Source organism: Alligator mississippiensis, chromosome 3 (assembly GCF_030867095.1).
Source record: "Alligator mississippiensis isolate rAllMis1 chromosome 3, rAllMis1, whole genome shotgun sequence".
Classification (NCBI taxonomy): domain Eukaryota; kingdom Metazoa; phylum Chordata; order Crocodylia; family Alligatoridae; genus Alligator; species Alligator mississippiensis.
Window position 1 is genome coordinate 50188317 of NC_081826.1, and position 27077 is coordinate 50215393.

A 27077-nucleotide genomic window follows, 5' to 3' on the forward strand; every position below is an offset into this window, starting at 1 on the left:
AGATTCTTTGTACAGTTTTATTAAAAAAATCTTGTTAATATACAAGCATCAGCACACTTTAATACAAACTACAAACAGACCTTTCCTATTGTCTAGGAAAGTGGAATGTCAGAAGTCAATGTGAGAAATTTAAAGTGCTAAAACAGAAGGCACTTCACAAAATTGGTTCACTGAAACAATTTAGCATAACCATGTTACTGTCCTTCACCTTATAGTTTGGCAGTGAAAGTTTTAAAATTGTTTGAAAAAGATTTTAAAAAATACAAAAAGCTTCTTGGCAGTAAAGCTTCATACACAATGCTTTTACCTGTAACAAGCCTGGGTCATTACAAAAAAAAAAAAAAAAAATCTGCTATAAAACGGTTTTTACTTTTCTTCCAGAAGAAAAAGTAAGGGAACTTGGGATCTTAAATCAAATTACCTGAAATTCATTATAATGAAAAAGCCCTTTCTTCTAGTTTTTGAATGTAAAAAGTTTTGTGAAGTAGTTAAGGAAGCAAAAGGAAAAACACTCCCAAAGTCGGTGAGCTAAGAATTTATACATTCATTATTTTAAATACTTAGGTTATGAAGAAGTCTAGAATGTTACATAGTTAGAGGTAGATATGACAGTCTGGTTGATACCGAATCTAATAATTTAGTATCTGCACATCAAAAAGATCACAGACTCCTTCATTATCATCCAGGTTAAAGTTGTAGTCATCTCCAGGAGTGGGAGAGAGTCGTAAGAGAGGAAAAACTGTAAAAACAAGAACCATTCAGATAGTTAATAAGCTTTATTATAGTATACATTTTCCTGAAAGTGAGTTTTGAAGTCCAGTGATACTAGATGAAACATTAAAGAGGGATTTGGAAGTATCAGGCAATGAAAGACCAACGCAACTCCACCAACATAAGATTAAAGAAAAAAATTCAGAATAGGTAGGTGCAGTTCATTACATTTCAAATGGATCTGCTAGCAATGCTACCTGGAATGGAGCCAATGCTGCATAATGGAGATTTCAGTTCCCTCAGCTGCAGCAAAGCAACTATTAAGCAGCCTTTGTGGTTGATACTAGTGATCTATTGTACTTCTATGCCCCCCTATTGTTATAGCATCTGTGCACCTCACCTTCTCCTATATATTTATACTAAAAGGTAAAAGTAATACTATTATCTCCACTTAACAGATGGGGGAACCAAGGCAGAGAGACTAAAAAGTCTTGGCCAAACTCACACAAAAATCTAATGAGTTCAAACCCACCATATTTTTCACATGCCATATGCCCCTAAGTAAGAGAGAGACTTTGTTTTGGGAAGGTAGAATGAAGAAAAAGAAAAGACTGTTCCACTCATCAGCTTCTTCATTTAAGAGAGAGACCACATTTTGGAGGATTGATTTTTGAGGAGGGGGAGGGGACAGCAGTAGGAAGGTGCGTGTGTATGTGAGGAAATGCACCATATTTGCTCAGAGTGGCGCACAGATCAAATCACTGAATAGTTTTCTTAGTTACAGCCAGCAGGAAAAAGGGAAACAGGTGGAAGCATGGAGACTAGAACCAAGGAGGAGAGGAAAGGAGGTAGAACTGAAACAGGTCATAGTACTGGCATCCACTTTAAATAGTGGGTATATTTAATGAAGTTTGGAATAATATTTAGATAAACACCCAACAAAACAGTCCATTAATACTCAAGTATGAAATACAAGCTTAAAACCTAATCCTTATTCATTGAAGCAAAACGGGAATCCTAAATGCTTACCATCTGAAGACATTAATTCATCAATGATATCACCGCTAATAGTGCCTGTTAAACATAAACACATGTTTGTCAAAGTCAATCTAGGTTCTGTGCATTAAACAGATATTAAAATAGAGCTGTGCTCAGCAGTGTTTCAGATTGGGGGAATGCTTCATTAGAGCTTAGCTCTGAGCATGGGCTGCTTCCAACCTAACCCATGCCACCAGTCACTGTTCCTCCCCGCAGTGCTACTGCCCCTTTCCCCTGAAGAAACACCTTTCCCTACCCTGGCTCTACAGGCAGTAAATTCAAACCGCTAAAGTAGAGTGTTAGGTGAGGGGATTTTTGCTGAACACTTGCAACAAAGAGCTACAGACCCTCCAAGCCAAAGCATGTTCTTCGTAGGAAAATTCACCAAAATGCTATTTGGTTAGGAGAAATGAAGTACAGCATCGGCAAAACAAAAAAGAAAAACAAGATATCTTACCTGTGGGCTCTTCCATCTTTGCAATGTCAAATGAGTTTGGCTTGAGAATACAATTAACGTCCAAGGGAAGCAAGGCTGGATAGTCATTTGAGCTAGCAGTATTTTGCGTTACATCTGTTACAAGGCTAGTGTACAGGCCAGACTCTGGAAGGCTAGGGTAAGGATTTGCTGGAGCTGTATCACTCTGTTGCAAACTGCTTTCTAGAAAGATAAGAAAGGATGCGTTATTTTTTTAAAATTATTGTAAACATGACCCATAATGCCTCCACCTTGTCCATTAGAATAGTAGTTCTCATCCTTTTTAGATCCAAGGTACTCCTCAGAAAATGCCAGCTTTTAGCTGTCACTAGTTTTTTTGACTACAGAAAAATAAAAGAGCAATTCTTTTGCTATTAAGTACTCAGAAAGACCACACCAGGTCAGAATGTTTTTGATGGTATGGATTGCTATTAGAAATCTCTGGGTTTTATCCTGTGAATCATGTTTGTACACCTCACAGTCCTAATATCACATGGCATCCTATAGCAAAGGATCTTGCAGCACTTTGGTTGAGAACTGCTGCATTAGAGCACGTCCAATATTTGGAGGCAAGTTAAATGAATCTCCCCTACTCCACAAGATGCACATATCTCCATAGACTCTCCAGAGATTTGGTTCTGGTATCCGTGATCTGTTCCAAAATAACATTTTATTACCTCAGCATTCATGATAAAAATGAGTGTGGATGATCTCTGCGATATTGTGGGAGAAGGCAACCACCTTCTGCAGTGACAGCAAGAATTTTTTTATGATCTGTTTTATGACAAGGTTCAAGAATTGCAGCCCCACTGGAGGCTTTCCATCTTATTCAGCTATTGCTACATCCATTTGAAAAGAAAAAAGGCAGCTCAGGGCCCTGCTGTGTGCTAGTCCTAAGAACATTTCACAGGAATACTTCTGAGATCTTCCTGGTAAAAGACTAATTGTGAAAGAGTCTCAGCAGCAGTCTGAAGAGTAGAAACCTCCCTGCCATCAAGACAGCTGATACATAACATTGTTGATTCATTTTCCCTCCTACCTAGTTTTCTAAGAAAGCTTATTTGAGGGGAATCCCCCACCCCTCGACTTACCTGGTGGCGTCTCTGCAACAGATGTATGTGGTAAATGCTGCCCTTGGTCAAGACCATGGTGCTTTGATGTATCTTGAGTAGCTGTGGTAGGTTTTGGGGGAGTCACTGGTGGAGCAGGTTGAGATGGGGGCTGTGCAAGGTCATCAGGTGGAGGAACTGGAAAAACCACAGGCTTGGAAGAACTGGATTCTTTATTAATAAGCAAAACATGGATAGGTCCTGAACTGCTTTTTAGATTGATCTGGTATTTCTTTTGTCCATTTTGTCCCTTTAATGATTAAAACAGATTATTTTTTTAGTTAGAAGTTCAAAAGAATTGTAAGTAGCTTCATTGCTTTCTATGGCAGTTACTGCAGGCAAAAGGGCTTTTATTAAGAATGTCACTGCATAGTTACATGCTGTCTATCTTCTAGTCACTGAACCCAGTACAGACAGTTCTTATGCAAAATTATCTGCTTGCAATCAGACAGCAAATACAATGACCCACATGAGCAATAAGCAGATTGTAAACTTGCTATTCACACAATCAAAAACTGTCACAATACAGAATTTGTGGCAGGTTCACACAATTTAATTCATACTTATCCAAGAATCACAGTATGTTTCTCATAACAAACCAGCAGTGAAGACCTTTGGGGACTATTTACATGTAAAATAATTTCCTTTTACACTCATCTGCAAAATTGTTTTAATTGGGACTAAGTATCCTGTTATGGCTGAATCCTTTTCCCTTGATTCACTGAACACAGGACAATTAAGTCTTAATAGGGACAATTTACTAATAGAATTGTCAACATTAAGCTTCTCTGTTAACGAGGGCTGGTTTCTCTGGTGCAGGTTAGCAAGTGCTGTGCCACTTCAGGGGATTAGACAACTTTTTTTCCCCGCATTTTGAGGAGAAAAAAAGGAAGAACCAAAAAGGGTATAATTTACAACTTAACTTAAGACTGGACTCCAAGTTATAATGAAACTCAAGACATTCTAAAACAATCTGCCCCCAAAGAGCCAGAACTTATGCTGCAACTGGCAAATATTTCTGTTACAGAAAACACTTGAAATTGTGTGCATCCATCCGTACTGAGGGCAGTCTCACTAGATCAGCTTTGCAGCTCGTGAGGGATTTTTTATGCACTTAGAGTTTAATTACTGCACTTGGATGAGAATTGAATCACTCATTCCACACTTGAGTTTAAATGAGAAACTGGTCAAATGGAATTGCTCTCCTACAAGCACAATGGCAAATATTCTTTGTGCCACTTTTCCTATCCATGTAGGCAGTGTTGAAAAGAGGGGGAAAATATTTCAACAAAGAAACTGAAGATACAAAGTTGGCAGAAGAGAAGCGATTTGCTTTGTTGGCTTTTATCTTGCTCACCCACCAACCTGGTCAAAGCTTTGTTTCATCATGTTCTCTGCAAAATTGTTATGCAGTCTCCTTAACCTCCTCGTTCTATAAAAAATATGATTTGGGGTTTCTGAGTTCTTTGGGCCAGAAGGGGTATGAGAGCAAGGAACTTATCACAGAAGGATCAATGTTGGCTGACTTTAAAAAGGGAGACCAAGGCCATTACTCTTTGCTGTGAGGGTTGCAGCAGCATTTGGGAGTGGGTAAGAGAAGGGGAAAACTCCATATCCAATTACATGAATCTTAATAGTTTCTCTCACAAGTGAAAAGAAAAAACACCCTGATTGGCACAGGTATTATTCCCCCAGCCTCTTAGACAAATATAAACAGGTTGTTCGTACATACCATTTCAGGTATAGGAACTTCTAACTGTGTACCACAAGGTGCTTGAATTGCTAGAAGCGTGTCTCCTAGTTAAGTAGTAATTTTAAGAAAATATTAACCACACTTACAACTTTCCACATACCTGCATAGTAGTACACACTCACACAGGATACTATTCTACAGACATTTCATACACTGCACCCTTTCAAGATAAATACGAGAACAAAAAATCAAATCTCATTGTGTAATCATATGACATGGGAACTACTCATTGCGACTGTGTGGATTTTGCAGAAATTGTGGACTTGGGAGATCTCTGTGAAATGGGGGGGGGGGGGGGGGGAAGGAGAGGGACACAAGAACAAGATACAAAAAACCCTTAATAAAATAAGATGCTGGCTTTCCAGTGGCAGCCAGCAGTCCTCCTGGCTGTGCAGTCTGGCACAAAGGCAAGCAGGTATGTTGGCTGCCGCCCCCACTCCTTGCTGCTGACTGGCTGAGGGGGTTGCCTGTTGCGCAGCCCCCACCCCTCTCCACCAATCAGTGGCAAGGGGTGGGGCTAATCAGAGGCATAAGCCCATGGAAGTGGCAGCCGCCCTAGCAATTTTCCTGTGAAATTGGCTGGCTGCCTCCTTGAGTTGGGTAGACTCCTACATATGACCCCAATAATTCAGGAAGTATACCCCACAGTATCTGAGCATTAACTGACATCCCTTTACAACCCCGACAAAATTGGATACAATAAGCCTCATGTTCGGTTCTGAAATGAAGTACTGTTAAAGGCATTATTTTTAAGACTGCAAATATGGAGTTCCTGACCGGCTAAAAACACTTAAGGATTTCTGCCCAATAGCAACTTACCATTGAAGCAATTACAGATGTCTTCATGAGTGATGTATGAAAATGTAACTGCTGTCAAGGAAATTTTCAAAAGGCAAACAAACTGAATTCTTCCTTAAGTACTGTGCAGTTGGTATTTGTGGCAGTTTGCAAAGGGTATTTAGTATTTCTACTTTATGCTATTTGGGCCAATATACGCTACAATCTTTTTGCAAGCAGCTAGGCTGGTCAGAGATATGAACTTTATTTGATGTAGCTCTGCTAACATTAACTAGCTAGTTTGTATTGTTGAATATATATGAAGGAGAGGGGCATATGGGGAAGGAATATTTTTGAAAGATTTAATATATCAAATATTGACATTTTTTGTAGGAAAAAATATATACGCACACACACACACACACACACACACACACACACGCATGCTATTCTTTCACTGTTGACTTGGGATGCACAGTCTCAGTTCTTAGCAAACTGACTCCAATGTCCTTCACACAGCTGGACTCAGCTATTGGTTTTAAAAATATATAGATCAGAAAAAAAAAAGCTATTCTTTTAAAAGTGTATGGCTGCACTTCTGAGTGATGGCCTTTCCCACTGTTACTAGTATTGACCAAACTGGTTTCAGGTCAGCTAAAGTTCATCAGGTTAATGATCTGGGCAGTTAAGCAACCCTGACATGATAAACATATTTGATTTTATTGAGCAGTTCCTCTTGAGCAATCATAGCATAGTGATAAGGACTTCATAACTGCTTATAGGAAAGATGGCATTTTTCCCTCCCGAAGTCCCCAGCTATAGAATATGTGAAACAAAATTGGTAAGAATACTAAACACGGTTACATACTATAGGCACAAACACAACAAGCAAAACTAATTATTGGCTGTTTACACACAAGGAAAATACAGTTCCAGTGAATCTCAGAAATCTTACCTTTTCAAAAATTTAAGTAACCTGTCTTGTAAACAGCAACAGAAATAAAACGCCAAAAAAAAGATCCTATGGTACTGTTAAAAAGCTTAACTTACATGTATGAATACAATGAAATTCAGTTAATTCCAAAGGCTGTATTTTCTTCATTAAAAAATTGCTCTGTAGCAGGGAAGTACAAATTATTAATATTTTCATCTTTAGGTCAAGCCAAAACTGAATGTATCCAAAATATCTGGCATAATACGACGACTTATAAATTATGTATCATTTTGAGGCCTTTTAAAAATAAAAGCAAAGGACTGGATTCAGAAGGGAATTTCAATGCCATCCAGAACTTGTCCCATGGCCTAGTGGTTAGGTCCTTTCCTGGGCTGAATTGATTCAGTCTTTGCAGGTTAGTCTAAATTGCAAAGATTGATGCAAATTTAGCAATAAGCAATGAACAGACATTCACCTTTGCTTCAGGAAATACAGCCATGTACCTGCAGTGGCTCAAGCCAGAAGCTGGGAGGGAGCTAGACCATGGCTCTCTGGCATGTAGCCAGCATGGGCTGTGTATTCGCTTCCTCTTTCTGGTGCCTCAAAGGTTTCTGGAATTTGCAGTCCACAATCATAGCAGCAGGAATCTGCAGGATTGCTCATTACTTCCTCTTACTGCTTCCAGGTGCTTCTGGGATTTACAGTCCACAGTTGCAGCCAGCAGTAAGTTTAGCAGGGCAGGGCAGCTCTGTACCCAGGGGAAGGGAAGTTTAACACCCCTGGTCCCAGACCTCCAGCTAGGGAGCAGAGGGGTAGGGCCGGCCCTGCTCTCTGGAGCAGACAGCACAGCCCAGCCCAGGGCTGCAAAATGCTGGGGGGACTATGATTTAACTTGAACCAGAAAAGGGTCTGGGACAGAAGTTTCATAAAGTGGTTTAACCTAAATCAGTTAAGTCTGATACTACATTCAACCAAATTTATCTTAAACCAGTTTCAGCCACTTTGAAACTGGTTGGTATGCACTGAAATTCTATTCTGTTAGAAGTTTAAACCAGTTTCTGATCACTTTAAACCAGTGTATGTGTAACTTCTGTCCCTAGTCTAAAAGGTGAAGAACCAGGGTTAAAATCCTCACTTTGAATGAAGTGGAGAAAGGATCCGAACTCGGGTCTCTTACACCCCAATGGAGTGTCACAACCTCTGGGCTCTCTCGGAAAAGGAATAAGCACCACGCTTTCTCTTCCTCAGTTTTTCATATGGCACCTCAAGGCCTATGTGGATCTAGCCACCAAAATGATGTGGCTCAGTTTGGAAACGGCAATACTAAATTTTTGAGCTTTCTGGATTTTAATTTTGCTAAAACTATTTGCTTAAATTCAGCTTAAATTCATGAATAGTTTTGGGTTACCACAAGCACCTTGGTGAATTAATCATCCATTGAAACCCCCCACCCTCTTCAAAAAACACATGCAGTCCAAGTTAAAACTTAAAAAGGCCTAACTGCAATATCCAAAATCTTGCTACCAGCTAAATATTTCTCTTCCCCAAAGTATATTTTCCAGTACTTTGTCTAATTCAGTTTTAAAATTTCACAAGCATGCTTGCTTTCACTTTAGACCTTTCCATGTATTTAACAGCCTACTGGGTCTTGCTATCAACTCATAACTCTCACTTCAAATGTGAAAAGTGAGTTATTTCCACAAGTACTGCAAAGAAAACTAAAATTCTACTTTAACTGAAAATTTACAAGTGATTCCATTTCTTTTATTGTTAAAACCCCAATAGGTCACCTAGTTCAATTTTCCTTTTCTTGCTTCCCATGAACATCATGCTTTACCAGCCAGTTATTTTAATTCTATTTTGAAGGCACATCCAATAAGTGTCCAAAGGATATTGGTTGTTTGTGGAGTCTTCCATTACATTTTTGATGCTTTGCTGCAGCCACAGTTTTTGCTGATCCAGCTCTTTTTCTTTTAGTTCCAGATCTTCAATTTCAGCTTCCAGATACCTCAGCCTGTCTATGACTTCTTTTGTATTGCAACCAGCACCTACACCTCTTAAAAAGGTATAATATTATATCAATATTATATGCAACAACATAATACTTCTTTATCAATTTTCTTCTTCAGGTTTGGCAGTGCTTTCTGTACCCATTCCAATTTTCCCCAAGCTGACTGTTACAGGGGAAATCTGGGGAAGGGAGAGTGGATTATGTTTGGTTTTGCCTCATGTTTTGTTTTTTGTTTGTAATAAAAAGGTAGAGCCTTTGGCTCCTCTCTCACTTTAGATCTACCACAGAACAATATTCTGATCCCATGCCCCGGATTCATTTTTCAGTTCAAGAACCTACTTTAGGACCTAGTTATACAAAGTGTTATGATTGGTTATACAAATGTTAGTGAACATGAGAAATACCAGATTGACAGTCCCCCAAAAGTGAACACTGTCCAGACACAAAGGTATGAAAAGCAGCAATATGAGCTTTCCCACGCTCCCCCCTGCCAACTTGCACAAAGTACTTTAGTCTCCCTAGTCCTACCTGAAAACAAAGACGACACCTAGTAATGGGACTACTGACATTTTGTGTGTCACATCCTAATCTTAACATATATTTTAAATTGCCAATTGTTTAATTGTTCATGGAAAAAAGAACAACTTTTTTATTTCTTGAGCCCATGAAAACATACACAGTTCACATCTTACTTCCACTGAATGCTGTTTTTTGACTTTTTCTCAATCAAATCAATCCCTTCCAAAACATTGGTGATGTCATAGATTCTTCTTTTTTGTCTGACAGCAAGAGTATCAGCAGCCTGTTAAAAGAAAGGAAATACATGCCAGTGACTTGGGTGCTGAGGGCCAGAGTCTAGGGTCATTAGGTTTCTCCCCAGAGGCTGAGCTAGCCTCCTGCGTACTGCAGAAGCTAGTCTCAATTCTGAAGGGAAGACCCCTGACACCCATAGATCCCAAATGACCTATTTTGTATCACTGTCATTATCAAGAGCAGAGTCCCTGCTTCAGCTCAACCAAACCACACACAAGAATGGCATGCAGGGCTCCCTAAAGCATGCTTGAAGAATCCCCCATGTATTGTAAAATAGGGGCCAGTTTTTAGAAGGCAGGGAATGGCAATAGTGAAGGAGGAGTGACCAAAAGTCTAGAGAGAGAGGAAGCTCAAAGCAGCTTTCCCTCCTCTGAGGTTGGATTAAATCAAATTTAGGGCAGAGCATCAGCATATGGAACAATGAAAGGTCTCACTAATCAGGGCTGTATAATATATAAAGAGAGGAGCTACTTTTTGTTAATACATTTCAGGCCTCTACCACTGGAGCTGACATTTACTTCAATCACCTTAAGGCTACATCTGCTCTGTAGTAAGAACTGTGAATGCAAGTGTTGACATATTCAAGATAGCCCAAGTGCTGATAGCAATGAACTACAGTGACACAGTCTTCCACTGTCCAAAATTACCTGCTGTATAGCTCGCATTACCACACAGCTTCATTGCTATATTGATGCCAGTTAGGATAAGTCTACATGAGATGCAATGATGCCTGTCACTGCAATGTGGACAAGGCCTTATGGGAAAAAAACAGAGTAACAGAGCAGGCTATTTCTTGTGTTTTAGTATGAACATGGAAACCAAAAACACAACATAGCAACTGAGATATCAATGTCTTTACTATATGTTAACCCTTGCATTTCAAGAGTAATACACACTTCAAACTGGTTTTGCCAGAACCATAACTGAGGTGGGGGGGGGGGTGGGGGACACCTTAGGCAGTAGTCCTATTGCTGCCTTTGGCATGGGGTGGGGGGTGGTGCACAAAAGCAGCTGTCTCTGCAGTGGAGACTGATTGCACTGCAGCTCTGAGCATTGACAGCTGCTCCAGGCACAGGCCTGCTCTGCTGCGTCTCTGGCTTTGCTTTCATATTGCATATTCTACACTGAAAAAAAAAATCCAAAAATCAAAAAAAGCCATGAGTCAAACAGCACAGGGACTTATTTATTTACTTGAATCCAGGACAAGGTTCTCTCCCTCCCCACCCCATTCAACATGGAGGGGGTGAAAGTCCCTCATATTGGATTCAAGTACAGGGCATCAAAGGGGCATGTGGCTCCTATGTGCCTCCTTTCCCCCCCACCTCCCACAGCGGCTTACCCTCAATTCTTTCATGGCTTCAACCCAGGGCACAAAGCACATGCTTGCTCTTGCTCCAGGCCCAGCCTAGCAACAGCTGTTACAGGGGTGGCAGCAGCTCCAGTCAGGCCTCTAAGCCTGGACTGGGCCAGAACTGCTAGCACTAACACTGCTACCAGGCCAGACTGGGGCCAGGAGCACCCCGCCTCCCAGACCATCTACCCCTCTCCTACTTGCCTTTCCCTCATCGTGGTCGAGGGGATGAATTTAAGACTATGATATACAAAATGTACATAGAAAATAACTAATTTATATATTTTCTATTCACAGAATGTAATTATTGGGGTGGGAGAGGATCATGTTAAATTCAGAGTCACCTTGGATTTGGGTAAATACAGTACTTTGTAGAGAAAAAAAATGGGGAACCATTATACGCTTAGCAACTGATCAGTTTTGGACGTTTGAACAGAAAAAAGGAACATCAGTTAGGACTCCAGGTTTACCTCTTTTTGAGAAGGCTTAGGAGGCTTAGCTTCAGTCTGGAAGACCAGCAAAGATAGGTAAGCAGTAGGTCTGTGCGAAGTGGCAAGTATTTGCTTCAGATTTGGAATTGGCCAATTCGGAGGACAGTGATTCGATTTGGAGATTCAAATTGCTGTCCCAATTTGATTCGGCTGAATTGGATCCGAAAGATTTGGCCATAGATTAAACAGGCAGCTGACACAGCTGCCTCCAGCTGGTAACTATGTTGGGGCTGGGGGAGGGAGGAGGAAAGGGGCATGGGGGAGGGAGGGATTGGGGCTGGTTTGCAGGTGCGGCAGCACTGGGAGCAGGTGCTCTGCCCTGCTGCCACCTGCCTAGCTGGCGCACCGGGGGGGGGAAGGGAAGGTGGGCACGATGCAGGCGTGCTTGCTCCAGGTAGAAGGGGCTGCCACGTCCGCATCCTGCGCCCTCCCACCCCCCTCCCCCAAGTAACACGTCCCCCCACCCTGGCTGGGCAGCTTGTCCCAGCCCCAATCCCCTCCCTCCCACATGCTCCTTCCCTCCCTCCTCCCCCAACAGATTTATCAGCTGGAAGCAGCTGTGTCAGAGGCCTGCTTAGTCTATGGCTGAATCTTTTCTGAATCGATTCAGACGCTCCGAATCTATTCAGAGCTTTTAATTGGTCTCCCAATTTGAATCGGATTTGGTCCCCAAATTGGGCTGAATCTCCTCCAAATTGAATCAGCTATTGAAGCTTCGCACAGCCCTAGTAAGCAGCACTTCAGTTTCAGAACCATGCCTCATTTCTGCAATACACTTAACAACCAAAAATATCCAGTACTCGATTAATGCCCCACTATTTCTCTAGAAGACAGAACTATCAACTATGATATAGACCAACATACAGATTTCTTTTTATAAAAATGAATTAAAATTACTTAAAAAGAAACAATGCATTAAATTATTCATCAAAAGAATAATCAGTTACCAAGCAGATAAACTACTATCATTATAGTGCAAGCAATTGTACACTTCCAATTCCCACATTTTAAAGTCACCTATAAGAAGTCATGTGGAGCAGGTGTGAAGAAGAGTTTAAAGTACTGAGACTTTACTACACAGTGATACAGAAGGTAAGAAACCATTTTAATTAATAAAAATAGATGTCTGCATTTAAAAAACAGGGCCTGGGAAAAATAAACTGTACAGTGATGTAAGGAATTTTATAGAGGAATAATGTGATGGTAACACTGTGTTTCTAGTCATGAAACACATCTGTACATTGTAATCACAGTCTACTATATCCCTTTGTTCAGAATACTAGTTTACATAACTCCACATTAAAACAGTCGAACACCAGAATAAGTAATAAAACATATTGTACAACAAATGCGTACACTTTTTCAAGACATATCCAATTCATTGACTTGCCAAAGCAATGAAATCCTCCCAGCAGAAAATAAGTTGTAAGGCATTTTATTTTTACTGATGGCTGTTTTATTAATGAAGAACAAGTAGAAAATATAATGAAGAACAAGGAGAAAATATAATAAGTGGCTTTTAAAATAGTGGAGGAATGTGGGGCAATTATCACAGTCTTGAATTACATGTAAAGGAATGTTACTTCCACTTTACAAAGCCATACCTATCAAACAATGTTACTGACAGTAAAGAGGGTTTACTACTAGAGGTGTGTGAAACAGGCTATATTCGATTTGGATTCAGCCCGAATCAGGGACAGTGATTTGATTCATTGATTTGGATCACTGTCCCCAATTCGATTCGGCCCAATCTGAATCTGAAGATTTGATGCCGATTCGGAGAATCGGCAATTGAGCCATAGACACAGCTTTAAATGTTTTTTCTACATACTCAAGGTACCAGGCATGGCTCAGGAATGCTGTGATGCTGGGGTGGTGGATGGAGTCTCCCACTGGAGCGTGGTGGGTGGGGGGCGGGCCCGCATGCTCAGTGGTGAACCCAGAGGTATGTCCGGTCAGCCACGGGGTGGACCCTGGGTGCCCCTCCAGACCCAGAAGGCACCAGTTGCCTAGCCGGCAGGGCCCCCCGCCAGCACACTCCCTGGCAGACTTGGGAATGGACTGGAAGTGTTTCTGGTCCACTTCCAGGTCTGCTGCCCAGCGCTTTCAGGACCCCCCCACGCTCCTGTGCAACACTCCATCCACCCCGCCATCGCAGCACTGACAAGCTGCCTGGTACCTCGAGGTATGTAGAAAAAACACTAAAGCTGTGTCTATGTCCGAATCTCTGAAACAATTTGGAGGGTTCCAATTCGATTTGGAGAGATTAAAGGGTCTCCCGATTCGATTCAGATTCGGAGATTCAGCCACTGAATTGGTTTGAATCTCTGCTGGATGGAATCAGGGACTGAAGCTTCACACAGCCCTAGTTACTACACTACACTAGTGATTTTCAACTCAGGTGAGATCCTTTCAAGGGTGCTGCGGGGTGCCATACAATGTTGGCACTATTTGGTGCGCAAAACACAATTCACAAGATAAACCCAGAGATTTCAAATGGAGGTCTATAGTGGTAAAAACATTCTGACCTGTTGTGTTTTTGGAGATCTTTGCAACAAAAGAATTGCTCTATTTTGTTTTTGTCAACGAACAAGTGAAAATTAAGAGCTGGCATTTCCTGAGGGGTGCATTAAGACTAATAAAGTTGAAAATCACTACTCCAAAACAAAACAAATCAAATCAAATCAAACCAACCTTTTTGTCTTGCTCAGTTCTAATATAAGAATAACATACATTTAATACATTTAAGAACCGCGTCCTTTGGACAACAAGCTCTCTTCAAATCCATACACAATATCAAGTATGCACCTGACACTACCATGGTATTGTCACAGATTTATTGTGCACACATGTGCATTACTTACAAAGAACTATAGTAAAAGATCATTAAGGTTGCAAAGATAAATACAGTATAACTTCATAAATCCAGATATCAAAAATCTGGAATTTCCAAAAATCTGGCACATCAGGGACTAGTGGTAACCAGTCTCGGAGCAGTGGAGCGGGGAGCTTGCACACAGTGGCTGCCGCCATCATCCACCACCCTGCACTGCCACTTTGCATGCAGACACTGCTCCCGGACCGGCCGCTGCCCCCTTCGCCCCTCCCTTCCCCCACTCCAGAACCAGCCGCTGCATGGTTTAAAAAATCTGTAATTTTTTAATTTGTAGCAAGTGCTCAGTCCCGAGCATGCCAGATTTATGAGGTTATACTGTACTTGAAACCTATGTAGCCTGTGTAATCTTAGATCTACTCCTGTGTACATATGTTATGGTAGTCCTGAATTACAGTGACATATAGGACTCCTGCCTCATTCAGCTCATGGGATGGACAGTGCTCACTTAATGAGCAGCTGTCCAATAATTTTCTTTTTCCTTATTCAGTGTACAGCACCAGTGACTTATTTGCTGTGTATTACCCATTGCTTTGAAGGCAGCAGTGAAAAAACTGCTTTGAAGGCAGATTCATTTCTTTGTGAGCCATTCTGTAGTGTTCATCACTGTAGCTCTCCCAGTGCTTCACAAACATGAATACATCTTTATAACACTCATGGGCAATGTGGTATTAAATATTCCTATTTTACAGATGAGAAACTAAAGTACAGAGAACTAAGGTAGAAAATACACGATTTTTTGTGCCCAGATTCATGTCTTGGATCTAATTTTGCATAATGCACTTTATATCCTCGAAGTACAGCTACCAGTTGCAGCTTTGAGGGCTCAGCATTTCTGTACATCTCATTCCAAGAGCTCAAGCTAAACATTCAAAAGAGAAAGAGACGCAATCAACATCGTCAGCAGTCCCTCAATACAAGGATGACAAGTCTTCCAGTAGATAAGGAAGTCACCAGCAAGTCCGCTGATGACAGGCCGATCCAAGAGCTGTATGTTCGACTGCACACATAGCACACAATCAGTAATTAATTTAAATAACCCAATCAGCAAGAAACTGTAGCAGTGGTAAGGGTAGCACTTAAAACACTTAGGATGATGTCATGGCTAAGGCACTTTCTCTTTCTGAACTCCTGTCTCAACTCAAGAGTGGAGCATGTCCAGTATAGACAGGGTCTTCACACTTTCCTCCTAAGGAGTTAAGCTGCTAACACAGCCAAATCTGGTAAGATTTTCATTCTAACAGCAGTCCTTCCGATCACCCAATTTTGAAGATCCTGCTCCACTGCATGAAGACACAAAAGTATTTCAAAGAAAATGGAAGCCATTTTTTTCAATGGGTGCAAGGGAATGTAATGTTTTCCTCTAGCTTTGTCCTTGGAAGTGGCTGATTTCTTAAAATTTCTGCCAAAATAAGTAATCCTTAGGCAGATACTCAACACTGGGCACTGAAAATTTCAGATGTGAAAAAAGTTACAGGATCTTACCATAGAAAATATCAGTCAGTCTTACTGGATGGTGCTTGCAGCCTTACCTATATAAATCTGCAGGTGCACCCTCTCACTCTCTCTTCCCCCCACCCTGCTTCCTCCAGCCCTTGTAGGAGCCTCTGGTCCATAACTTGGCTTTGCATCACGGGGCACCAAGCTGAGCCAAGCCTCCAGGAGCTTCATTGCTTCACTCTCACACATGCATAAAGCATTTCTAACTCTTGTAAATCCTTATGAGTGCTGGTATTTGGGTAGGGACTACAGCCAGCTGCACAGTGATGTAGATGCTTTAGCCTTCTAAAGCAAGAATTTTTAGCTTCCTTAGAGGTAAGCCTTGGGTTGGCTTCCTGACAGACTTGCTGCCTCCCCTATCAAAGCAGTAAATCAGACACACCTGGAAATGGGCAGAATTCTCTCCCAGCAATACAACGTGGTCCAACAGGAGGTATCAGCTGGCTCTGCTCCCACCCCCACTTCTTTTCCTCATGTGAACAATGGGGATAATTCTTCTGCCCTTCCTTATCATCTTCAAGTCAGCTAAGACAGGGGTTAAACAGACACCATGAATGATGCCTTCCCCTAAGCCTAGAGAGACTGAGGAACACTGGGAGGCACAGAACTGATATTAGACAGGGAGACAGTGAAGAATACGCAAGAGTAATGGGCAAGTTGGTGGAACAGGACTTATTTATTGCTGGGAGGGAATGGGAGAGCACCTTCAACTCCAGAGGGTCCAAATCACCTCTTGATACATTTGTGAGAATAGCTAGCTAACCCTAACTCACTCTGTTTCTCTCATTCAAACACATGGGATGGGCAAGGGAATTTAAAAAATAGTATAAGGCTGAACAATAAAAGAATATCATCCCTTTAATAAAATGTCGTGATATAGGGTCCGATAACTTGGGATAAAGCTGTCAAAAATGCTAAAGTGACTTGGGATCCTAAGTCTCATCAGCTTTAAGCAAGATTTACATTCTGAAGTTCCCTAGTCACTTTTGAAAAGTTCTCCTAAGACTTTTCAACAAGTCTCCTCCTTTTTGTAGTATGGACACAAGGAGATCTTTTTTTGCAAACCGGTCACTCTTCAAGATGTGCCAAAGTGGTTTAAAAACTATCTCCGACTTCAAGAGAAAATACCAGTTTACTATAGCTATCCCAGCTCTCCAAATGTTTCATATTTAGTATTGCAAAATAAAATGCCTTCAGTGGAAAAGTTGCTATAGAAGAGTCATTAATTCTTGCATTTTGAGTAAGTCTATCCATGGAATATATTATCTGACTATTCCCATAAGAAGGCTCTTGCCTGGAAAACAAATATTCAGCATGAAACTCATGTTCAGAATGTGTGACATATGAGGTGATTCTTTGGTAACTGTTGAAGTTATATTTCAGTGATGAAAAATTTCATTAATGCAGAGACAGCGGTGAGAAGAGATAAGGCACAAGCCCCTGCAGTGTTACTTCTGCTTCGCTAACACTTGCAATAGCCAATGGGAATGGTCCATAAGCACTGCGTTAGGTGTAGCTGTAGCAAATGGAGAAGAACTAGTTTGAACAGCTTGGCAGAGTTGCGACTGTGATAGGATAAAATAGGCATGCGCCCCTTGGCCTGAGCCTACATGTGTGATCCAAGGGAACAGGTGCATGTGCATGTTGAGAGAGTCAACATTATGTTGCATAGATTGGGTGCTTAGCAGGATACCTTCTTGCTAAGGTATCATCAGCAGTTAGGTAGAAGATTATGTAGTCTATAGATTTAATGACAAGTGAAAGCTCAGTGTCTCCCTGTCTCAGACAGCTCTCTCACTCCATGCAGGGGTGGGGCATACTTAAACAAAGTCCTGCCTTACCTGGAGAGTAGTGGAAGAGCTCAGGCCACTCTAAAGAGGCAGGGCCAGCTAGATTCCTGTACATGCACAGGGGGCAGGAAGAGGGGCTTACACCCCACCCAAAATGGGACCTGTACCCTTCCTCCTTCCTACATATACTTCTTCCCAGAATGGGAGCTTCCCCAAAGGGATGGGGGGCATGTTGAGTGACTGAGGTCATCTGGGGAAAGCTCAGTCTGAACTTTGATTCCCACATTGTGCAAAAACAAAAAAGCTGAGAGTTTTCATGGAAGGCATGGAATATTTTGGGAACTTCCTGCTCACTTAACCCCAAATTTAGAACATTAACTATACCGCATCACCATAAGAGACACCAAATTTCAGGAAAAACTAAGTAAGTATGTGGATTTTTGAGAACTCAGAGAAGATCTCAGATTCTAGCTGGCATCCATAGCTACTGACCTGCAGCAAGGCCAGGATTTGGTCTCTGCACACTCTCCTCCGCAAGTGGCCTCAGTGTCAATCCACTCCAAACACTGAACAATGCTGACAGTTTAAAAGCTCTCCTGGCCAGTGATGCAGCATGCATCTTATTGGGAAATTCACATCAAGGACTTCAAAGAAGTCTTTTAATACTCATATGCGCCAGTTTGGCTGCACAGATCCAACTGAAAACCAAGACAATTCCTCTTCTTCACTGTATTTCAAAACCACTGCGTTTTAGGATGCTCACATATTATAGCCCGAGTAGATGAGACAGGCCCTGTGAACTTGAAAATGACTTAAAAAAAAGAAGTTCCAGTCAGGCAGCCGCATGGTACACAGCACTGCTGAACGCATGGTGGGAACAAACCGAATGGGAAAAAAGTGTTTCTGAAAGTTCACTGCAGCAATCGCAGGTGCTTCTAGAACAAGCTGACTGCACCTTCGGTGAAGGGGGGGGTTGGTGGGATGTTCTCCCGGGGAAATTAAAGAAAGAAATAAAACACCACAGGCCTTTCAATCCTCCACACCCCAGCACTAAAAGGCGACACCGAGTCAGAGTATGGCTCTAAACTGAGGTCTCCCTGCAGGGGGATTCAAGCTACGGAAGATAGCAACCTTTTAAAATGATGTTTTGCAGCGCCGGTGCCTTGCACGCGGAAACAGGCAAGCTGGGTCCCAATACAGGCTACCACCCACGCGGGAGGAGCCCAAAGCAGGGATCGCCCCTGCCCCGTTCACCCCCTTCCTTCCTAGTAGCCGGGCCAGGGGCAGCACCCGCCAGCCCGGCCCCCCGCTCCCTCCCTCCCTCCTTCGTGCCGGCGCCTCGCGGGGGAGCTCCGGGGCTCCTCCAGCACCGCGCCCCCCCACTCGCCCGCCCGGAGCTGCTCGGCGGAGAGCAGCTCCCTGCCCGGCCCGGCCCGCACCGCTTTGAGGTCCAGCACGCCGTCCTTGGCCTCCTGCAGCAGCGCCACGAACTTGGCCGTGAGCAGCCCCAGGCTCTTCTCGTGCCGGCTGCTGCCGCCCCCCGCGCCGCTGCCATTGCCGCTGCCGGTGGCGGGCGCCGGGGCCAGGGCGGCCATGCTGGCCCGCAGCGCAGCGCGGCTCGGCTCCCTCCCGGCGGCGGCACCACGTGTCCCCGGGCCGCCGCGGCCACAACAGCCGAGCGAAACGCGCCCGGCCCGGGGAGGCCTGGCCAGGCCTGGCAGGAAGTGACGCGGCGCCGTTGCCCGGAGACCAACTTTTTGTTGGGGCGCGGGGAAGGGGAGGGGAGGGCGGCGGGCCCTCGTGTGGGCAGAGTGGTCCCCGGGCCCGGCCTGGCCGCGCGCCCGCACAGACGCGGGGGTGCACGCACGTGTGTACGCACGGGGTCGGTAGGGGCGCGCATGTAGCTGCGCGTGCTCGCCCGTACCTCCCACCTGTGCAGTAGACACACGTGAGAGTCCACGAGGCACAGACGCGTGCTGCCTCCTTTCCCCGACGCGGCCGCGCTGTCGGAGCGGGACCCCCGGCCTCCCACCGCTGTTTACACGGCACGAGCCGTGCTGAGCCGTGCCCCACGCGGGGCCGGGCTTCCCTGCCCCAGGCCGGCAGGGGGCAGCAGACGCCCAGGGCAGAGCGCAGCGAGCGGCTCGGGCCCACTCTCCTCCCAGTGCGGAGAGCCCTGCGCTCTCGCCCGCGGTGCCCCACGGTCACGGAGGGGGAGGCTGGCCGGGGCCATCATCTCCACCTGGCCCGGAGCGGTGCGCAGGGACCCGCTTCCCGAGATGAAGTCGAAGGCAGCGGGGACGAGACGGGGCAGCGGCAGGGCGCTGGGACCGACCGGGCTCCGGCACGGGAGCCCGCACTTCAAACAACCACCTTTCTGCCTGTCCTGGAAGTGCGGGGCAGGGGCAGGCTGGAGCTGCAGGCCTGGACTTACTCAGAGAGCACACACTTTTCAGTCCGTTACAGAACACGTCTTCCAGATCCAAAAACATCCAGAGACTTGTACTAAAACACTCGAATATAGATGATAACTGATATCAGATATTAATATTCAAGATTAAAACCTAAGATACTGAAGTAAAAATTAAAATATGAAAATACAAACACAGGTTACAACCTAGTGACAAACCAACTGCTCCATCTCTTCTAAGCCCAAGACTTTAGGAAAAAAAGGTTTGACCCTTTTCAGTTCTGGCTATTTTTACACTTTGGAGATTCTTGCACTCAGCCTCCACCCTCACAACTCATTTGTAAGACTGTGAAATCAAAGAATGGAAATTCTAATTATTAGCAAAACACCAGACACAGTAATAGGTGGTTCAGTTCCATTCCCTGGCTTTACCGGGGAAAGTTCTTTGCTTACTTAGTAACTGGGGAACTAAGTCCATAAAACCACCAGCTAAGCCATCAGCCATTTAACGAAGAATTTGTTGGAAGTGAAAGGAAACATGTTCTGGACGTGGAAGAGTCAGTGCATTTGTGATAAGATTAAACAGCTTTTTCACATTCTTTCCTGTATGCTTGCATAATCAAGCAAAAAAGAAACAGGATGGATATACCACGCATGCACACACAGAGCTTAATCTATTAAAATTCAGTCCTGCCTTTTTTAGGCTTACAGAGACACTTTCCTAGTTTCAGATGATGCAAAATTTCAAAATTTTATTTTTATGTATTTATAAAACCTGAGTCCTATAGAACACTTTCCATTAATTTGGAAAATGGAATAAAAATAGGCACTTTCCTGCTGCTTAAAATACATTTGGCAACACAAGTAATGCTAACATTTGTAAAAACAAAAATATGCTATAAAACAGACTAAATAAAAGGGAAACAATTTTTGCTGTCTAGATGGATATAAAAATAAAAACTTATACACACATCCATAGAATGAAAAAACTGTGACTTATCTTCGAGTCTAATATGACTGGGTTGTTCTGCAAAGGAATCCAGCTCAGCTGGAAAAATGTGAGCTGCAACAGGGCAGCCATAGCACACTGTTATTCTCAAGTTTACCTAGAAAATCTCATACCAGGTGAACATTTTGAACAAAATTATTTTAAAACTAGAGCCCCTATTACAGCTGAACTTAGATTTAATGAATACAGCTGACCCTGGTTGGTATGAAGTGTGGAAAGCCCACTGGGAAAATTAAAGATGTCAGTAACTTGACTAGCCACTTAAGTTTCAGCTGATACCCATGTTCTGCCTCAAACAACAGCTCAGAGAGTTAGGGTTTGTCTAGTTGGGGAAAAAAATTAGCACTTTTGGCATTCTTATTCTATAATAAACATGACTGCACAATTAGTGGTACAATTATAGTAGAATAATCATATTAATATAATTAGATTATGAAATTTCCCCTTGTTACCACCGCATCTGTACGGAAGAGAACACCCAGGATTGCCACCTCACCAATCTTAAAAAGGCTTTCACCCAGCAAGGACACTCCTCCAGAGAGGTAGATCGCACGTTTGAAAGAGCCACCTGGATACCACGTGAAGAACTGCTGCAGTACAGAAGAAGAACACCCACAAATTGCACACCGCTGGTTATGACCTATCACCCATCCCTCGAACCTGTACGGAAAATCCTCAAAAAATTGCAACCCATATTAGAAAAAGACCCTATTCTTAAGAAGATCTTCCCAGAGCCACCCATCCTAGCCTTCAGACAAGCACCAAACCTCGCCAACCTCATCACCAGAAGCAAACTTCCTCAAGCCCAGAACACACCAAAAGGATCCAGACCGTGCCATGACAAGGAATGCAAAACCTGCCCCCACATCTCCACCACCTCCACTATTACTACACCCCACAACAGAGCCATCAGCATCCCAGGATCTTACAGCTGCACCTCCAAGAATGTAGTATACCTCATCCAATGCACCAAATGCCCTGATGGAAGATATGTAGGAGAGACCAGACAACAACTGCGTACCAGAATGAACGCACACCGGAAATCTATCAAAGACAGAAACACCCAATTACCAGTGGGGGCACATTTCTCACAGGAGGGCCACTCTCTCTCCAATCTCTCACTCCTGATCCTCAAGGGAAACTTACACAACACTTCCCAGAGATGAGCCTATGAGCTCCATTTCATCAACCTGCTGGATACTCGAGATCAAGGACTAAACATAGGCAGACAAGGTTCCTTGGGTGAATTTGATATCTTTTATTAGACCAACTAAACATAGACATTGGATTTTTGATACATTACAATCTGCCTGGCAACTGACCCCCAGCCCACCCCAGCCCCTGGCTTGTTTACTTTTCATTCCATCCAGGAAGAGCGCACACCAACTGCTGAAGCTTCCTTAGCCTGATGAAGGGTTTTTGAACCCGAAAGCTTGCTTAATAACTATTCTCCAACCATTTGGGTTGGTCTAATAAAAGATATCAAATTCACCCAAGGAACCTTGTCTGCCTATGTCCTTAGACCAACACGGCTACAACCTAAACCCCTGCAACAAGGTTTATGTAAACTCTTACAGTACACCACAAAATTCACCAGGACCACAACTCACTCAAGGATAAAACAGGGGATAAGAAACATCCTAAGAGAAACTGAATTGGCTAAAGATTTTAAATGGCAAATTTGGTGTGTGTGCAGGCCGTGTATTCTTTTTAATATTTTCAGAATGCTCAAGGTTTAAATGAGAGTTAGTCACTTGTGTGATTTTGGTGCTATACAAAATGTTTTCCACAACAGTACATCCTGAAAGTGTGGAAGAAATCCTACTGAATAGGCAAGGGTGGAGAAGGGAAACACTTTCTTCTTGGTTTAGGCACAAGGCAGGGCAGAGTGATCTCTGCCTGCCTTCAGATTTAAACAGTTTTCTTGTTAGATAAGGAATAATTTAAAAGCAAATAGCTCCACCTTGTGGACTAACTGTATTCAAAACCTTGTCTAAATCTATCCCAATCAGGCGGTTAGTTCAAAATATACTGCCCACAAAATCCTTGCTTCTCATGCATCTCCTGGACCCTCAGTTACAACATCACACCAACACTACTAAAGTAGTTGCATATGTTGTTAATACATACAGTAATTGAACCTTTCATATTCTAGCAAAGAAAAACCATTCTATAGCACAGTGACTGGTGTTGTAAACAGTGAAAAAAACTACCACCCTAGATGAAACCCTGTTTCTGAATTCTTTTACATAGTACTTTCTAGCTCTAGATTAGTTTTAATTTATTTCTTTGATAGAAACATAGAAAAAATAGGCGTGGAAAAGACCTCCAGAGGTCATCTAGTCCTGCTCTAGGCAGGATCATCTCCATCTCAACCATTCTTGTCTAACCCGCTCTTTAAAGATCCAGGATGGAAATTCTATAGCCTCATTAAGTAATCTAATCCAATGCTTAACCATTCCCACAGTAAGAATTTTTTTCCTATTATTCAATCTAATTTTTCCTTGTTATGGCTTAAGACCATTACTTCTCATTTTATCCTCTACAGAGAATAATTTATCATTATCCTAGTTATAACCACCATTCATATATTTGAAGGCTTTAACAAATCTCACCTTACTTGTCTCTTTTCCTAACTAAGTAACCCGTTTTTTCAACCTTTTTTCAAAAACCAGTTTTTCTAGACCTCTAATCATTTGGTTGATAATTTAGTTTTAAATAATTCCTACAAACAGATACAACTGATGTAATTATTTATTATGAAAATACTGTACAATCCTTAATAAACCTGATCCATGAACATTCAAAATATAAATTACATAATAACAATTTTCCCTAGGAATAACCATTTCATAGAAAACTGCAAAAATAGAAAACTAAAAACAATTATATAAAATAAATATATTATCTCTATTGCTGTATATATTTTCTTGCAATTCCTTTTATAGTAAGAAGAGGATCATGATTGTCAAATGAAAGGTATCACATATTTCAAAGGCCTTGCTGAATGTCACTAAGTGCACTTGTCAGTCGTCTTATTTTCTCTTCCATAGACTTTTTATTGTTTGCAGTTTCTTGCAGGAGATGACGCATTTCCTCTTCAACTTGGTAAACCTGAAATATATTTAAAGGTAAACAAAAATCTTTAGTCTTCTTTAGAATACTAAGACATGATCTCGGCCTATTTTTAGACTGAAAAAAACAGGAAAAAACCTACATTTAGTATTAGTTCTGACAAACAGCAATTTGTTAGGCACATGCACTGTTATACAGCTATTTGGCTATATAATAATACATTTTCACAGTCTTTTTATGAAGATAAATAAGGAAAAAATGGAATAAAAAAGTTCTGGGCTAAGAGAACAATAATCTATAGGTGATATGTCATCATATACTTACACAATGGATACACTATATCTGGTAGTATATTCAGTAGTAGAAAGTTTTGTTAAACAATGATGTTACAAGTAATTCTCATTCCTTGGTAGATGAAAAGACAAATGCAAAACTAGGTAGGATGTTATCAATTAAGAACATGTTTTCACACTTAAAAAGAAACAATCCAGTAACGAACAATAAAAAAAAAACCCTAAGAATAATAAAAGTTAAAAAGATGCACTCCACTCTTAGATAAACTATCTTATCATCATTATGCTAGTTTCTGATAAATAAGGAAGTCCATGCACTGGCTAATGACTACATACCACGCCATTTTACTTTACTTGTTTATATGTATAGACAGACTTTGTCTATTAACTGTGTTTTTTTTAAAGGAGCCTATTATGGGGGATGAAAACAGGGTAAGCAGTTTGCAGGCAGTTCACAGGCCAGTTTGTGCCTCCCCACCATCCACTCTTTTCTTGAGGGGCAAGCCTTTCCACCTGGTGTGAGGAAGCAGGAGGAAAAGGAACCCTTTGGGGCCCAGGAGCAATAGAGAGGCCAGCTTCCAGGTGAGTTCACTAGGGAAGGTGTGCTTGGAAGAAAAGCAGTAAGAGAGAGAAAGCAGATTAAGAAACCCAGGGAAATGGCTGGAGGACATAGCAATGCTAGAGCCACTGTCTCTGCTTGCACCTGTGAGGTTTCTGTCCAGGCAGGACTGCTCACCATTAATGCTTCCACCCAGGTCCAGGTCTGGTGCTGTGGGGACTGTGGCTTGTAGGCTCCTTCCAGTGATGGCCAGGGCAGAGAGTGCCTGTGGTGTGAGCGGTGCCTTCTGGTGGTGTCTCTCAGGAAACAGAAAAGAGAACTACAGGAGGAGATGGCAAGGCTCTGAAGTATCCTCCACCATGACGAATTCATTGATTTGATGTTGGAGGAGACCTCTGGGACTGTGAAGGAAGAAATGCCAGAGGCAGCACTAGAGAAGAGAGAGGACATGGACACCCAATAGGGCGGAAGCTGGAGGCTTGTGACTTCTGGCAGCAAGCAGAGATCTTCAGTTCCACTTACAGTGGTTTGTCTGGAGAACAGATATGCAGCCCTAGCAACAGCTAGGAAGGAGCATGTTCCATTGGTGGAGGAAGACAGGCCAGGCCTCACCAACGTGGGAAGGACCAAGACAACTCCCACCAAGAAGCAGCGACAGGTGGTGGTGGTTGGAAACTCCCTTCTGCAGGGGATGGAGGGAGCCATCTGCCGACCCAGACTGCTGTCTTGGGAAATCTGCTGCTTACTCAGAGCCCAGGTGTTACGGAGGGACTATCAAGGCTCATCCAGCCCTCTGACTACTACCCCATGTTGCTCGTTCATGTGGGCACCAATGATACTGCCAGGGGAGACCCTGAGTGTATCAAAAGTGACTACGGAGCTCTGGGTGCAAGGGTGAGGGGATCTGGGGCTCAGGTTGTGTTCCCATCAATCCTTCCAGTCAAGGGAAAGGGCCCGAGCAGGAGCAGGTGCATCCTCCAAATCAACACCTGGCTGGGCACATGGTGTCGCCACCAAGGCTTTGGCTTCTTCAACCAGTGATGTTTTTCCAAGAAGGATTGCTGGGAAGAGATGGGATCCACCTGACAGAGAGAGGAAAGAATGTCTTCACAGCCAGGCTCGCTAATCTAGAGAGGAGGGCTTTAAACTAGGTTCACTGGGGGATGGAGACCAAAACCCTGAGGTAAGTGGGGAAGCGGGCGACCTGGAGGAAAAACAAGTAGGAGGGGAAAACAAGGGAGGTGCTCTCATACTTCCTGAGAAATCAGGACAGTCCACTAGTTACCTCAGGTGCCTGTACATAAATGCACGGAACCTGGGAAACAAGCAGGAAGAAGTGGAAATCTGGAATAACAGAGACTTGGTGGGAGCTCGCGTGACTGAAGCACTGTCATGGATCAGTATAAGCCGTACAGGTAGGACAGGCAGGGGAAAAGAGGAAGAGGAGTTGCATTTTATATAAATGAGCCATATGATTGCTCAAAGGTCCAGTATGAAACTGGAGATAGGCCTGTTGGGAACCCCTGGGTCAGGGTCAGAGGGGAAACAAAAAAGGGTGATGTCATGGTGGGGGTCTGCTATAGACCACCAGACCAGGAGGAAGCGGTGGATGAGTCTTTCTTTAAACAGCTAGTGGAAGTTTCCCAAACACAGGCCCTAGTTCTCAAGGGAGCCTTCAATCACCCTGACATCTGATGCGAGGGCAATACAGCAGTACACAGGAAATCCAGGACGTTTTTGGAGAGTGTTGGGGACAACTTCCTGGTGCAAGTGCTGAAGCAACCAACTAGGGGCCATGCTCTTCTTGACCTGCTGCCCACAAACAGGAATGAATTGGTGGGGAATGTAGAAGCAGAGTTGGTGGGCAACTTGAGCAGCAGTGACCACAAGATGCTACAGTTCAGGATCCTGAGGCAAGGAAGGATGGAGAGCAGCAGAGTACCCTGGACTTCAGAAAAGCAGACTCTGAATCACTAAATGAACTCATTGGTAGGATCCCCTGGGAAGCCAGTTGGAAGGGAAGAGGAGTCCAGGAAAGTTGGCTGTACTTCAAAGAAGCCTTACTGAGAGTGCAGGAACAAAACA

The 27077-nt window shown here is 43.1% G+C and overlaps 2 protein-coding genes across 4 annotated transcripts in view; both read right to left on the minus strand.

Moving 5' to 3' along the window:
• Positions 1-3: 3 nt before the first annotated feature.
• E2F5 (E2F transcription factor 5) lies at positions 4-19345 on the minus strand. The gene is made up of 9 exons (XM_059723925.1): positions 19086-19345; positions 9501-9610; positions 8690-8853; positions 5906-5947; positions 5066-5130; positions 3316-3583; positions 2207-2407; positions 1741-1785; positions 4-739 (listed from the first exon to the last, which is right to left on the minus strand). Exons 1-9 carry the CDS (start codon positions 19239-19241, stop codon positions 630-632), a joined length of 1161 nt encoding a protein of 386 aa, XP_059579908.1. The 5' UTR covers positions 19242-19345; the 3' UTR covers positions 4-629.
• Positions 19346-23801: 4456 nt separating this feature from the next.
• Positions 23802-27077, minus strand: part of LRRCC1 (leucine rich repeat and coiled-coil centrosomal protein 1) — a 56721-nt gene continuing 53445 nt past the window's right edge. For 2 of the 3 annotated variants that reach the window (XM_059723926.1, XM_014610194.3), the window contains exon 19: positions 23802-24179. In XM_059723926.1, the coding sequence (XP_059579909.1) occupies positions 24057-24179 (123 nt within the window). In that variant the 3' untranslated portion in view covers positions 23802-24056. Of the gene's footprint in view, positions 24180-25169; positions 25394-27077 lie in introns of all 3 variants that reach the window. The other variant, XR_009460686.1, reaches the window with a different exon arrangement.